This window comes from Drosophila subpulchrella, chromosome X, assembly GCF_014743375.2.
Source record: "Drosophila subpulchrella strain 33 F10 #4 breed RU33 chromosome X, RU_Dsub_v1.1 Primary Assembly, whole genome shotgun sequence".
NCBI lineage: Eukaryota > Metazoa > Arthropoda > Insecta > Diptera > Drosophilidae > Drosophila > Drosophila subpulchrella.
This window is the reverse complement of record NC_050613.1, coordinates 10,665,518-10,680,956: the sequence shown is the minus strand read 5'-3', so window position 1 is coordinate 10,680,956 and position 15,439 is coordinate 10,665,518. Positions and strand designations below refer to the sequence as shown.

Below are 15,439 nucleotides of genomic sequence, written 5' to 3'. Positions count from 1 at the left end.
CCAATGCACATAGGTTTATGCATACCATACCCTTCTTTTTTGGAAATCGCTAATGGATCCCCGTTTTTCCCGCATTCTTTCAGCACGGAGCACCAGCACGGAGTGCACCTGAACGGAGCCAGGTCGTCCAACTACCGGAGCATCGAGTGGACCCAGCCAAGGGTCGACCAGCTGTACACCATGTACATGCAGGAGCCGCTGAGCATGCAGTGCAACAGGTCGGATGGCACCCGCTTCGGGGGGCGGCCCAGCTGGGAGGGCGTGGCAGCGACGCCCGTGCAAATCCGCATACCCATCCACCGCAAGCTGTGCCCCAACTACAATCCGCTGTGGCTGAAGCCGCTGGAGAAGGGCGAGTGCGATTTGCTGGGGGAGTGCATCTATTAGGCATTAGGCATTAGGCGGAGGGCGTAATCGCCTTGGCTGGCATGGGGGCGTGGCATAGCACAAGCACACACACACACACACAGAGCACACAGCACACCCATACACCTGCAAACGAAATGGCTTATACGGGCATTTTGACTTCAACAGTCGTAGTTCCATAACCAAAACATTTTTGTAGTGTTTATTATTATTATTATTATATATAATGCTAAGTATTTAGCAAACTCTTATTTAAACTTTAGTTTGATTTGATTTTTTAATAGGATGAGGCTTGAAATTAAATTCATATACTGAAATAAAAACAATCTTTTCTATACTGAAAGTATTCTATGTTTTATTTGTTAATTAAAGAAAAATATATTTTTAAAATTAATAGCCATCCTTAAAGTTGTAAAAGCTAATCTTAAAAATAATTTCTTACGTGTAAGAACTTAAAATTGTATGCTTTTTTATACGTTTTCCTGGGCAAGATAACCTTTTTTTTCTGCAAACTTCAAACAGAAGTATCTGAAGAATTTGTTTAAATTTTATAACCTCTGTCTAAGTGGTCAAAAGGTGGTTTTTTTTAAAGCGTTAGGGAAGTTCGACTGTAGTCGCTTTGTATTTGCCCGTTCATCTGCATCGCCATTAGCATTATCATTATCCTTTCTTTCGGCGAGTGTGTGTGTGTGTGTGGGCCAAAGTGAAAGCAACGCAAGGGCAACAGGCCAAAACAAATGTTTTCGCTCTTTAAATAACTAATGCATTTACCAATCCCGCCCATGTTCCTAACCCCTTTCACTTTTACTTTCGCCCTTTTGCCTTGGCTTTTGGCCTGCTTTTGTGTTATTTTTTTCTGTTTTTGTGCCCTTTGCCCTTGTTGTCTTGGCCAGCCTTTGAAATTTGCCGACTGACAGCGCCGCCAGGCTAAAACGTTTAACACAAAGCAGCTTACAAGGAAGGCATGGCCCACACACACACACCCTCGCACGCACACACACACGCACTGAACTTGGCTGAGAGGAAATTGTAGCATACTTCTCAGCGCCAGCTGAAAAATAAAATGGCCAACTGACTGAATGGAACGGAAGGGACTTAAATGGACAAAGTGGCCGGAACCAAGAAGGCCAAAAGTATAATGGCGGAGCGGGGGACTCGAGCTCACTGTTTATACAATATAAATGAGCAAACTTTTGATGCAACCCGACGTTGCCAAGTCTAATTACCAAGAAGCTCTTAGGAAAACGCCAGGCAAAAAGGCGGGAAAAAGAAAACAAAACGTAGAAAAATATATTCACATTGGTATTGGGTTCTTATTGGGGGATCGTGGGACATGGTAGATGAGCTACCAGCAGCCAGGAGCTTACTTACCAGGAAATCCCCCTCCAGAATCCCTCGATATCCGTATCATTCCTTCACGCTTTTCATTAGTTCTATCTTTCATAGTTTTTAGTTTTTCCTATCTCAACTACACACACACACACAAGTGCACCCACACACACACACACAAACACCGAACACACATACATTTGAGTAAACATGTAATGGATACGTTTAAGTGTAGCCAACATACATATGTAAGATGTGATAATTGTTCTATGGCTATAAAAGAAATATATATACACATGAATATATAAACTATGTAGATGAAATATTTATAAAAAACAAAAACGAATCGAAAGCGAAACCAAAAAAAAAGTAAAATGTATAATTTATCGAATAAAAACTGACCACCATACCAGAAAATGCCAGTGTTTTATTTATTGGGGGGGGGGCTCGTAATGTCCACATCTTTTGACAAGTGAGTGATTAAGATGGATTTTTATTTAACTTTCAGATAGTAATTCCACAGACACCTGCCAATTATTTATCAATTAGTTAGTCTGCTCCGAAAATCCTACCCAAATGCACATATATTACACATTTGAGTCGAGTTTCCTTTAAAATTCGTTTAATTTATGGCGCTACGAAAATCCCTGAGTGCTTAAGGGCTTAACCCGCTCAATGATGGACTCTCGCTGTTCATTGTCCTCATTGCGGATTTGATCCTTCAACGCGTTGACTGACGACCGGCCATTTTAATTGATTTTTCAGTTTTGTGCACATTTTTCGTGTGACCAACGTGAAGGGGGTAAAGGGCACTGAAAGGGCAGCGCCCGGCGATGGAAAGTCATGAGAGTATTAAAATCGCTGCAATCCAATTAAAAGTTTTTAACGAAACAACAAATATTTTAATATTCATTGGCGTCGGGCGTACACGCACACACCCGAAAAAAAAAACGAGGGAATGAGACAAACTACATTAAAAAAAAGGGAAGAGCGTGAGATGTTTAAAAAATGTGCCACACAGAAAATAAATATTTTGGAATTATTTCTTTTGGAATAGTGCATTTTTGGAATGGCTACGAAATACATTTTTGCTTAAGTCTTGGACCCAATTTTTTTGCATGGAGTGTTTGCGGAGACAAAATATAACAGCTTCCATTCCATTAGCATTATTTCATCAGACGTGGAAGCCTTCAAGCAGATGACAGACTCCTTACATATGTACGTTCCCATTCTTTTCCTGCGGAGAAGCTAGCAAAAATAAGAGGTAAAAGGAAACGAGGAGAAAGTCAGTCAGAATGAACGATAAGAATGAACGTCGAAGGAGGCGGGGGAAATGGAACTCAGCTTACACTTCCCTGACACTGAATTACAATGACGTATCTTTAGAAGGATTCGAAATTTAAATATTATAATAAAACTAAAATAATAATTCCATGTCTTTTAAAATATATGGAGCAAAAACATATTCCCCAAAAATAAACAATGCAAAAAGAGAATATATTAAATGAATCAAGTTTAATTATATTTTAATTAATTTCTTAATTGAATTAAATAAACAATTTTTTTCAATGCTTTAAAAATTCATATTTCACAAAAATAAATTAGGCATAAAAAGAATAACACTTTACTTTGTCTTATTGGTGAACATTGTATATTGTAGGTGTATATAATTTTAATAAATTTGTATTATAGTTTACTTAATTTTTTAATTTTATTATATAAAAATAATTTGTCAATGCTTTAAAAATATATAAAACAAGAAGAATAAAACTTTTTTGATCTTCTGAATGAACAATGTAAATTGTATGTATATGTATTAAATTTTAATTCTTTATTTTCATTTATTTTAAATATGTTATTTATTTTATTCTTTCTTAAAATAAAAGATTGTATCAATGTTTTTAAAATATATCAAGAAAGAAAAAGATATCAAAAATAAATCAATTAAGAAATGAATAAGCTTGTACTCAATCCCTTTGCTGAGCAGTGTATTTTGTAAGTGTAATTAAAGTTTTAAAATATTCAAGGCAGTATTCTTAATTAGATTAGGTAATTTAACTCGTGCAATTTTTTAGGGATTTTTGGGGCCAGTGTCACGCGGGCAGAGTGGTTCGTTTGCGGCGAGGGAAGTCAGCGGCAGATTCCCGATTTCGGGGACTGTGAAAAGTCAAGTGGTCGCGGCGTACGCGGCGTATGCGTAACGTAACCTAACGTAATGGCGTACGTGAAGGCATCGCCCGCAAAAATCTCGTGTGCGTGTGTGTGTGTGTGAGTGGCCATGTATGTGTGCGTAATCGCCTTTTTCGGGTTGTTGTCATTGCATTTTCACGCTCGCACACACACCATACACACTCGCACGCACACACACACACACACACAGTGGCAGGAGCAGAACATTTAATCAACCCAACCTTCAACGTGACCGCCTTGTTCTGGTTAGTGGCGCCACCTGTGGGGTACAGTCAAACTTCTATAGGAAGGGTTCTATAAGGGTTCTTCAGAGTTTACCCTAAAACAAGCTCTTAAGTCGCCAGACTTTAGAAATATTATTTATATAATTGTTAATCGCCAATGGATATTGGTTATTATAATGCAATCAGAATACTTGATAGGGAGTTACCATCTAAAAAATTTAAAATATTCGTTGGTATTCGATGTTCCTAAAGTTAAACATATAAACATTATGTTTTTCTTATAGAATATAATAGCTCATCTGTAAATCACATAAAATAAAATCAATTTCGGTTAGGTTCCTGAAAATTCCACTGAAGTAAACTCAAGTTTCGGAAGTTCAACTGTAAAAGTTGGGGTTACGTTTGAGGTAGATGTTTTGGGGCTGGGGTTCGGGGCTTAGATCCGTATTCTCGCGCCCGCGTAGCATCATTACTGTCATCGGCATCGGCATTTCCATTCCCATTTCCAACCGCAAACTCATTCTGCTAAAACATTTATCTGCGGCCCAATCGCTGGCGTGTGTGAACGAGTTTTGTGACGGAGGGGCCAAATTTAATGTCACAAACTTTTGATGTGTTCTAATTTATATACAAACAGACAAATAGACAGACATGCTGACGACATCAAGGCTGCCTTATCTTCGCCCTATACCCTTTCAAGGGATTTGCTTGTATTTACCAACTAGGTTATATATTACATAAATAGATTATTAAAGTTATGGCATATATGATTGTATGATTAGCAAAATAATTTAAGCATCCTACATTGGAAACTATTAATAGATTATTAAAATTATGACATATATGATTTTATGATTATCAAAATATTTTAAACATTCTACATTGGAAAGTCTTGATAGATTATTAAAGTTATGGCATATATGATTGATTGATTATCAAAATATTTTAAACATTCTACATTAGAAAGTCTTGATAGATTATTAAAGTTATGGCATAAATGATTGATTGAATATCAAAATAATTTAAACATTCTACATTGGAAAGTATTAATAGATTTTTAAAGTTATGGCATATATGATTGTATGATTATTAAAATTCTTTAAACATCCCACACTGGAAAGTATTAATAGACTATTAAAGTTATGGCATATATGATTGATTGATTATCAAAATACTTTAAACATCCCACACTGGAAAGTATTATTTAGAAAGTATAAATATAGACATACCAAAACTCATAGAACTTGCAAAGCTAAAGCTGTTTTATTTTACTTAAGGTATGTAAATTTCGGCATACCCGTGGGGCTTCCAAATTCACCACCTCCCTGGCCCAGAATCGTTAAAGTAAATTTGTTTTCACGCTTGATGGCGAATTGTGCGACTTGCTTGATCTTTCCACACCCCACCGCCTCGTTCTCCATTTTTTTAGCCAGATTTCGCCACATTTTCCCCCAACCCTTTGGCGCGCAGGGGAAAACACGCAGCTTTTCCGTGCATTGGAAATTTTTCGAGCGAGCGGTGCTCTTGTTAATATTTCATATGTCATCGCAAGGAGTCCCAGGAACACCACTTCACTCCACATTTTGTTCCCCTGTTTTTTTTTTTTTCTTTCCGCCGTCATTCCCAGCATATCCACGTGCCACACCTCCCGGAATTCTACCTCCTGGAATTTCCCTGTAAGCGGCCACAACTCTTAAATCGCTTGCGTTTAAAAATTTGATTATGTGACATTTTCGTTCAGCTTTTGTGGGGAGTTTGAAGGGAAAAAACGCGAAACAAAAAAGGGAAAATTAAATTTGTACACAGATTCACTTCGTTTTTTTTTCGTTCGTTGCTGTTGTAATTTTCATTTATTTTATTTTTCATTTTTTGTGGTGGCTGATGGTTGTTCTTGTTGTCATTGCAGGAGGAACCTGGAAAGGACCTCCGCACGGAGTCTGTGGTAATTTCATTCCCTTTTATGAAGGCTTTTCCGCATTTTTGGCATTAAGGAGCACATTAAATCAGTTATTGTCAGGTGGTCGACTTTAAAATACCCCGTATTTATATAATATTATATTATATTATTATCTTTTATTTGCATTTATTATTTGTGTGAGTATTTACTTACCGATGTGTGTGTAAGGACTGCTGTTGTACACCATTTGTGTGGGGGCAGAACTATTCTTTATGTTTGCTAAATAGGCAAAAAAAACAATACTATATCTATGAAAATGTTGAACTAATTTGTTGTATAGATAAATATATTAAAATGATTATTTATTTTATTAAAATATAGAATAGAACGCTAAGCAATTTTTAGTGTAAAAGTAAACATGAAGATACCCAGTTAAATCTTTTTTAAAATCTTTTTTTTAGACGCATCTCAATTAAACATTCAGTGGTTATTATAAAATTTATTTATATATTTTTTTCCTAAGTGAATACCTTTTTAATATAGTCTTCCTGTTTAAAAGGGCTGAAATTAAAAAGTAGTACCACAAACTTTAGTCTAAGACTTATGACTTATTTTCTTGTCTGTCCTTTTTTTAACCACTTTTTGTGCTATTCTGTGATATTTGGTGGTAATCGTTGGGTATTTACTCTGTGAGGTATGGGATAAAGCGACTGAAATCGGCTTAAATGCCCCTGTGCCGCCCAATCATTGAAGGCCAGGGGGGCGTGGCAGCGGGATGGCACTTTGGGGACCAATTGCGTGCTTTTTTTCTGCCATGTTGTTTGCTGCTTTGTTTTATGCATAATTTATGCAAAATATCCAAGTACAAATTGACATTAATCAGTATGCTTTATTGACTCGGCCGTTGCCACTGGTGGCAGGACTTTTGCCAGGATAAGGCCCACAGCTCACGCCCATTTGCAGGAATGTCAGAGTCGAGATAGAACGCTGACATTTCTGGTTGTGCGGACCCCACATTCCTATTACTTAATCAAGAAATTCCGTTTGCCTTTGACTCGTTGCCCTTTGCCACCCCAAAAACAAAAAAGAATCCCCCCCCCGACCAGCGTTAATGGCCTTTGTGGCCTTTGCCACGTTTTGTTTTGTGGGCCAAAAAGGGTATCTGGGCCACCACGTTTGAGTTTCGAATCTAGAATGTACTACAGATGCCCAATAATTATTATTCCCATGTCTAGCTTCTGCTTAAATATTTGAATTTCGTTTGTAAATTGATATAATTAATTGGTGTTTTCATTATGGTACAATAAATTGGCATACTATTAAGCGGGAATTTAGTTAGGCATTGATTCACTGTTCAATGTTGTTCAGTTCACAGGTTAATGGAGTGTTAGAAGTGCATTTCAGATTCGGTTTTGCGTCTGTCACGACGACCATCCTTCTTTTGTTTTGTTGATAATGAAAGTGACTCTACATTCCGCCCCCTTGTGGCTTCCAGTTGTACTCGCTGACCTCGTTGGGGGGGGGGGGTCACCGCCGGCAGGAATTCGCAATAAACGTGGTCACAGGACGGGATAAGCCAAAGCCCATTTGACCTGTCGCCTGTCGACTGCGATTGCGATTGCGAAAGTAGGTCGATCCCACGAGACGAGGTCCTTTTGTGGTCCTTTAGTTGGCGGGGTGTATTCCCAATAGATCGTTACGGGGAACCAGATGGGCTGTATTGAGACTAACAATGCGTAGCCTATACAACCCTTTGAAAACATATACATTTCATTAATACTCCTTATATAGGTTAAGATCAAGCATTGACCTAAAGATCAAAGGCAAATGTTCTTTTTTTTATATTTTGCACGGCTTAAAAGACATTTGATTTTGATTTGAATATTTATTTTTTGGATTCAAAATGGCAGAATAAGAGTTATTAGAGAATTGAAACCATTAAAAATTAAAATTTACGCTGATTTGGAAAGCTGAACGGAAATAAATATATTTCGTGACCTCTATATATGGGTATAGATCCCCCTTTCTTGTTAAAAAGTAAAAACTCAAAAAAAAATAATAATAGGGTAATTAATTGGATATTACAAATAAAATATGCATTTTATTCAAATTTTCAAATTGTACTCAACCATTTTTGATATCTAGCTCAGTCACCTATCCCAAGCAACATAAGTAATCAATGAATATGCTCAACTTATAACTTTATTGTTTAAACTACAAAGCAAATGATTAATTTACACATAGAAATCGAGCCAAAATTTCACCTTGGAATCACTTTAAAATGCAAAACTCTGCATGCATGGTTTTAAACTTTAAATTTTTTAAAATGGTTAGATCTTGTTTTTATGCACCTAACATTTTGGAATGTTTAAACTTAATTTTCTGTTTACACTTTTTGTGGAAGAAAAAACATCGATTTTTAAGTTAGAGAAGGATAGTCCGGATTAGGGACTGTCGTGGTGTCGATCGCACGAGTAAGCAAGTCCAATAGCTGAACCTCGGCGGTGTTCCTGCTGGCATTCACAGAGGCAAACGAGCCTGGAAAGTTATCCAGCTTGCTGGCCACATCCTCCACCCGGCAGCACTGCACCAATCCGTAGGCAGGGAACTCGCGGAGACTGCCAAACAGGCTGCTCCTCAGCCAGGACACCTGGTCGCACATGGAGGGGCAGAAGTCGCTGGAGTTGTCACTGCTTAACTGAAGGATAATGAGGGATAATGAAGGATAATGGCACAGAGGCTATTAACAATGGGTAAGTCATATGTACGTACGAAGGGGGAGTTGTGGCCAATGAGGACGAACTCGTCCTGGACGCCACCCGTTTTCTCCAGGGCGTGCACATGGGCCCAAATGTGGGCGGGTATCGGAATGGAGCTACCGTCCGCCAGTTCGATTTTCAGCGAACGGCTGGCGTTGCAGGGTCGTCCGATGGCCATCGGCAGCTCCAGGTCCCCGGACACGCCCAGTCGGACATCGAAGTGGATCGCATCGGAGGCATCGCGCATCGCCTGGATCCAGTGCTTCCAGTTGCCAGCACGCAAGGCCCGCATCCAGATGGTGGACATCATGTCCTCGTAGCCACGCAACTGCCTGGCAACAGCCTCGTCCTGGACCAGACTGCCGATCTGAAAGGTTCCACCCGCGAACAACTGCGTCAGCTGCCTTTCCTTCGCCAAGTAGGCGTCGATTTCCCCCTGGCTTTACAAATATATAATAATAAAAAAATATATAAAATAAAAATAATAATAATACATAATTCATATAAAAGCATTTGATAGAAGATGATGGTGGTTCCTGGTAGACATTTTTCTCGAGCTCTTACGTTATCAACAAAAGTCTTACAGTCACTTAATTGTAATGAAAATTGCAATGAAAATTATCAATTTAGTCTATTCATTTATGTGGCAAAATTAAAGGGTAACCATATAGTTGTAAACTCAAATATATAACACCTTAATTGGTTAGGCGCAACTTGAGATATAATTACAAAGCTCAAAGATACCAAAAAATGTTTCTTTAAAAAATCTTTAAAAATAAGCTTTTTAAAAAAAAAAAAATTTTGAGACTTATTTTTTGTGATCTAGTGGTCCAACTCTACCAGGAACTACCATCATCCTTCTTGGAGCATTTTTAAAATACTATTTTGTAAGCTAGTGTAATCATTTGTAACCAACTTACCTCACGGTCTTGATTAGATATTTTTGGTAAGTTACATTTATGTCCAATCCGATATCATTTAGTTGGCCCACTTGCGTCTGTGGAAAATCAGATATGCACGTTCTAACTTTTTTGAACGGGATTTCAGCTATAAAAACTTACCTTCGTGATAATTCGGTTTTTGGTTGGAAAAGTCGTGTAGCCGATATACTTCATTCGAGAGGACAAAATATCATAGCACAAGGCCGCACTTTTTATTGAACCTTTTCCATCGAACTCATGACCCAAAACGAGTGTCATGTCGCCCTCACAGTTCTGCATGCTGGTCTCACTTTCAAACATCTGCAACGCTCCCTTCAGACACCGAACATTACTCATAGGATTGTCAGTCCTTTGGTCGTAAAAATAACCATTAGAATGGCAGTGCATTGTAGCCTTAACCTTAGTTGAAGACGCTTCCCCATATCCGCTCCTAATTAAATTATAACAAGAAAAGAGTCAGCTTAAAACCAAATCAAGCAGGTATATAATATAGTACTCCAATAACCAAACAATTTAATCTTAAAACTTAAAAAATGCAATACACCATGTGGTATACACTAGAAGCGAATATGATCAAAGCAACGAAGCTAGAACTTTTTTTGATTTTGAGCGCTCCGACCTAAACACTACTTGCCTACACAGAGAGAAATATTCAAGTACATTGTTCTTGAATTGAGAACATTCGTTCTTAAAAACCGTGTAAGTACATTTTGGTATCACTGTTCTCAATATAAGAACGAAATGGTGAGAAGAGAAAAGTTAAATTGAGTTTATTTAACAACATTTTGATAAGTATACACTACTGACTGGACTAATAGTTTGTTTGTTGATATATAAACTGTACACAACGCCCATTACACTTGAATCGGACAAAATGAAAACATTTTTAACTTGCAAAATTACGTTCTATTTTTAAGAACATTTTCAACTCAGATGAGAACGTCAGAATTTCCTTTGTGTAAGAATGAAAGATGACTTTTGGGAATGTGTACTTCTGGGTCGCGAAAAAGGACAGTCGGACAGACAGGTGCTGATCAAGAATATATACACTTAATGGAGTCGGAGATCTCTCCTTCACTGTATTACACACTTCTGATAACATTATTACAATAGCTTAATATACATCTATTGCGGAGCTAAAAAATTAGAAATTAAACTTTTGTCACGAAAATTGTAGTTCCTTTTGCAGAGCTGAAACACACTCATAATAACCAGTAGTATTTAATCATAAAACCTTTGATACGAAAATCCACTGCCACAATACAAATCAATAGTTTCTCCATCTTCCCGTTCATAAGTCCCAATAGAATCGGATTCAAGTAGCTTGGACCCAAATTGCGTTATGACGAGCGGAAAGTTGGGACCTGCTTCCATTTTACAAGTTCCGATCACATCCTGGGGCAGTATTAGGAGAAGCCCCAGACACACAGTGTATATCGGCCACATCGCGACGATTTTAAAATTCAACTAATGGGGTCTGTCGATGGGGAGCCTTTTTATAGGGCCTGTTTGCTGATGCAGCAAAGCTGCTTATTGCATTTGTGGACTCGTAATTGTAAACAGATTTCCACCGAGCACAGCGCTAAAGCGATAACCCAAGGGTCGGAAAGTATGCCATTCCAAATACAATGTGTATGCATACATATTTTAAAGCTATAATAGTTATTTGTCAACTTCTCTAAAAAAAAATAACCGTTACTGTCGAACCGAAGAAATTATTATTTAAATTTAAAATGAACTTAGATTCCCAACATTTTAAAATAAGAAAGTAACACCTTATCGATTAAATCTACATATGTATACATATGTGTAGATGGCTAAGCTGGGAGGATCATGGGATCCCCCTTTTTATAATTTTTCAACCGATAAGAGCACTTGATTACATATATATATATATATATATTACATATATATATATATATATAAAATGAACTTAGATTCCCAACATTTTAAAATAAGAAAGTAACACCTTATCGATTAAATCTACATATGTATATGTGTAGATGGCTAAGCTGGCTTTCTTATACAGTATTCCCAGCGGATCATGTGATCCCCCTTTTTATAATTTTTCAACCGATAAGAGCACTATATTTCATATACATATATATATATATATTTGCGTTAGGGTGGTCCACAAACTAGAATCTTATTTTCACCCTTAATTATGGTAGATTTTGGGTTAACGAATGTATTCGAAAACTAACAAATTTTATTTTAAGCAACGGCTAAATGGTCTTTAAGTTTTCCTAAAAATAAATCATACGACACAGTCACCAGTTAGACTTCCGTTAAAAAATAAACGTTTTCTTATGTGTCATTATATAATTTTGTTGGATTATCTGTTTAAGTAAGGGAGGGTATAAAACAAATGTTTGGTTGAAATTGTAGGAGTCCTAAATTTTAAGAACAATGCATAGACCTTAAAACGCCTTCTTTAATTTATTTAAGTACGCATATGAGAGTTGAACCTTTATAATTTCCGTATAAATGTGAGCCACCCTAATGTTTATATGTCATTCCTTACATATACAAAGCGCATTTCATATATATATATATATATATGTCATTACGTGTACATATGTACAAAGCACAAAGCACTGAAAAAAATATTGCCTTAATATTCACTCACATTTAGTTTCACCTTGGAAATAAAATTAATTCAGATGTTATAGAGTTTTAAACAAATCCCAAATTGTGATAATTGAATATAATAATTTTGTAAAACTAAAAAGACTCATTTTTGCTTGTCCAAAAATTTGTACAGGTGGCAAGAGCTGAAACAGTTTATTTTGGTATATTGACAGTCCATCGGAGTTGTAAAAATAGTATAACACAATTTCTCGATTAAAGATCCTTTGGCATACTGTAGTCGTAATTTTAAATTTATTTTAATTTGAAATTTATTTGTTCAAGTCAATATTTATTGTTTACAAATGTATTTTTGCAAGTATTCATTTTGAATCTACTCCTCGAGCGCCTTTGAGTTTTCAGTGGTGCCTGTGGCCTGCGCTGCTGATCCGTAAAAGGAGTCCAGTTTCTGGGCCACATCCTCCACTCGGCAGCACAGCATCAAGCCGTTGATGGGATAGCGGTGGAGACTGGCGAAAAGGGTGTCCTTCAGCCAGGACACCTGATCGCACATCGATGGGCAAAGTTCGCCAGATGGATCGATTCGTAACTGCAAAGGAATATGGAAGTTCTTAACACAAAGCCAAACACTAATTGCTGTTAAATTGTATAAAAAGCTTACACTTGAATTTCATTCCAATCAGATAAATATATTTGTACACAGAGAGATTTTTGACATTCTCATCTGAGTTTAAAATGTTTTTAAGAATGGAAAATGTTTTCAATGTTCTTGAATCCAGTTCAATTTGCGGTACTTACATTGTTGATCTCAACAACTAAACTATTAGTCCAGTCAGTAGTGTATACATATCAAAAATTTGCTTAATAAACTCAATTTAACTTTTACCTTTTCACCATTTTGCTCCGATATTGAGAACATTGATACCAAAATGTACTTACACGGTTTTTAAGAACGAATGTTCTCAATTTAAGAACAATTTGCTTGAATATTTCTCTCTGAGTAGGTAATCAACTCTAATGAAACATATCGCTTGTAAATACTCGTTTCTATTTTCATTGAACCATGTCGCCGCAAGTTGTTAGTTTGGTATACTCACAAACGGAGAGTTATGGCCTACAAGGACGAACTCGTCCTCGGACGCTCCAGTCGGCTGCAGGGCGCGCACATGGGCCCAAATGTGGGCGGGAACGGAAAGGGCGTTGCCGTCCGCAAGGTCGATGACCAGTTCCCGGCCAGAGACACCGAGGCGGACTTCGAATTGGTCGCCGGATTCACTGGCCGATCGCAGAGCCGCGATCCAGTGCCTCCAGTTCCCGGTGCGCAGGCTATGCAGCCAGACGACGCTCATCATAGCCTCGTAGCCGGCCACCTGGGCGCCCGGGGCCTTGTCCTGCACCAAACTGGCATAGTCGAAGGGTCCGGTGCCGAACATCTGCGAAAGAGCCTTCTCCTTGCTCCAGAATGCATCCACATCCGCCTGGCTGCAGACGGTAAAAGATGAACCTTGGATAAGTATTTGCTTTATATTATTAGCTAATATTTTTTTATAATTAGTTAATAAATTTAATAATTTCTGATATCCACGTTAAGCTCACCTGGCCATTTTAAAGAGCCGTTCACTAGGGTCCACTCTTAAATCGAGCCCAAGATTGTTTAGCTCTCCCAAGTGAGTCTGTAACAAGGGGGATAGAATCAAAATAAAATAGAAATATCAATATCTGGTTACAAAAAGTATTAAAATAAAATATTTTTCAGTTTTTAGTTGGAATATTTTGGTTTGTCCACCTTTTCGAGAACTCTTTGCCCCTCGGGAAACGTTGTATAGGTTAAATATTTCAGATTGGCTTTGATGATATCATAGCACATGGCTACACTCTTGATGGAGCCCATTTCCTGAAAGTCGTGGCCCAAAACCAGAGTCCACTGGTCCCTGCAGTCGGGTAAGCTAACCCGACTCTCGAACAAGCCAGCCACTCCGTTCCGACATTGGACACTCCTCTTGTCTCCGCGGATGTTTAGTCCATGGCTTTCCAGAAGAAAGCTACCATCTGGCTGGCAGATGAGCGTTTCCAGCCTGTGGTCAGAAACGAACTGATCCTGGCTGAAACCATCGAACGATTTGGAATTGTTATTTTTAACTATGAACTCTTATTTTCTAAGACAGGGAAAGAGAATGGGATTAATCATTTATATTTGATAAAAGTTTTCACCTTTTTTAGCAATTATATTTCACAAGCTAAGTGGTATTTTAAAATTTTCGTAAGATTGTTATCAAGAAAATATAAATGTTGGTATACATACATATTTGATTAACAAGCAATAACTAACCCGTCATTTTTGAAAATAAACCCAGTGCCGCAATAAAACTGTATCTCCTCGCTTTTATTTCGTTCTATCAATCCGGAATATCCAGATAGTATGGTTTGGGAACCGTTGGTGGTCACTATTAGGGGCGCAGTCGGCGACGTTTTAATCTGGCACTTTGGCACTTCGTGTAATGAGTTCATAAACCCCACAAAAAGGCCAGCTAACAACACAGCTGTCACGGGATCCATCGCGAAAATTTATTATTGACTGGTTCGCCATTGATCAGTGGGCCGGTATTTATAGGGTTCCGAAATCTGCTGATTCTGTAAATCTCTTATCTGACCATCTTATTGCTCTACAGTACTGAGTGTACATATGTATGCTATATGGGATAATGGGATTCCCCGTTTTCGCATTTTTTAAATAAGTAAGCGATAAGGAAATTTATAAGTATGTATGTACATATGTATGAACATTAGGGCGGTTAGGAAAATGAAATCTTGTTCTCATCTGTTTCCAAGGTAGATTAAGGTATGAAAACTATTTATTCCAAAACCTCATCGGCTTATCTGAAATATTTACACAACATAGAATAAGAATTTTTTACATATTACCTTAAAAATGTGTATACATATGAGGACCGCCCTAATGTACATACGTTTATATGCAAGTTGTCTATAGAAGTGCGATTACTAAACGCTTATCTGTGCTTTCAATAGGCTATTCATTTCCCATTTACCACCCATATGTTCATATAAAGTTGCGTTTTAATAAAACGTCAAAGTTCAACATACTAATAATCAAGTATACTAATTGCTAATTACAATGTAATTGCA

General features: G+C 37.5%; 3 protein-coding genes across 5 annotated transcripts in view; 1 reads left to right on the top strand and 2 right to left on the bottom strand.

Moving 5' to 3' along the window:
* LOC119557679 (tyramine beta-hydroxylase) overlaps nt 1-2,096 on the top strand; it is a 37,746-nt gene extending 35,650 nt beyond the window's left edge. For all 3 annotated transcript variants that reach the window (XM_037870551.1, XM_037870549.1, XM_037870550.1), the window contains exon 8: nt 84-2,096. In XM_037870551.1, coding sequence (XP_037726479.1) covers nt 84-387 — 304 coding nt within the window. In that variant the 3' untranslated portion in view covers nt 388-2,096. The remainder of the gene's footprint in view (nt 1-83) is intronic.
* A 6,094-nt stretch (nt 2,097-8,190) lies between these two features.
* On the bottom strand, nt 8,191-11,173 carry LOC119557141. The gene is made up of 5 exons (XM_037869723.1): nt 10,941-11,173; nt 9,827-10,136; nt 9,686-9,762; nt 8,779-9,205; nt 8,191-8,704 (listed from the first exon to the last, which is right to left on the bottom strand). Exons 1-5 carry the CDS (start codon nt 11,150-11,152, stop codon nt 8,426-8,428), a joined length of 1,305 nt encoding a protein of 434 aa, XP_037725651.1. The 5' UTR covers nt 11,153-11,173; the 3' UTR covers nt 8,191-8,425.
* A 1,432-nt stretch (nt 11,174-12,605) lies between these two features.
* LOC119557879 lies at nt 12,606-14,860 on the bottom strand. Its single transcript, XM_037870880.1, has 5 exons — nt 14,625-14,860; nt 14,082-14,397; nt 13,892-13,968; nt 13,393-13,777; nt 12,606-12,884 (listed from the first exon to the last, which is right to left on the bottom strand). The coding sequence occupies exons 1-5, from the start codon at nt 14,849-14,851 to the stop codon at nt 12,669-12,671; spliced, it is 1,221 nt and encodes a 406-aa protein (XP_037726808.1). The 5' UTR covers nt 14,852-14,860; the 3' UTR covers nt 12,606-12,668.
* Nucleotides 14,861-15,439: the final 579 nt, after the last annotated feature.

Bases quoted from the DNA above. Each gene is read 5' to 3' on its own strand.
- LOC119557141 (XM_037869723.1), bottom strand. From the start codon at position 11,152: ATGTGGCCGATATACACTGTGTGTCTGGGGCTTCTCCTAATACTGCCC. The intron at 10,137-10,940 runs GTTTTATGATTA...TAATTTAATTAG, and splicing joins AGTGGATTTTCGTATCAAAG to GAGCGGATATGGGGAAGCGT. The intron at 9,206-9,685 runs GTAAGTTGGTTA...ATATTTGTAAAG, and splicing joins TATCTAATCAAGACCGTGAG to CCAGGGGGAAATCGACGCCT.
- LOC119557879 (XM_037870880.1), bottom strand. From the start codon at position 14,851: ATGGATCCCGTGACAGCTGTGTTGTTAGCTGGCCTTTTTGTGGGGTTT. The intron at 13,969-14,081 runs GTGGACAAACCA...CCCTTGTTACAG, and splicing joins GGCAAAGAGTTCTCGAAAAG to ACTCACTTGGGAGAGCTAAA. The intron at 13,778-13,891 runs GTGAGCTTAACG...TACCGTCTGCAG, and splicing joins CGGCTCTTTAAAATGGCCAG to CCAGGCGGATGTGGATGCAT.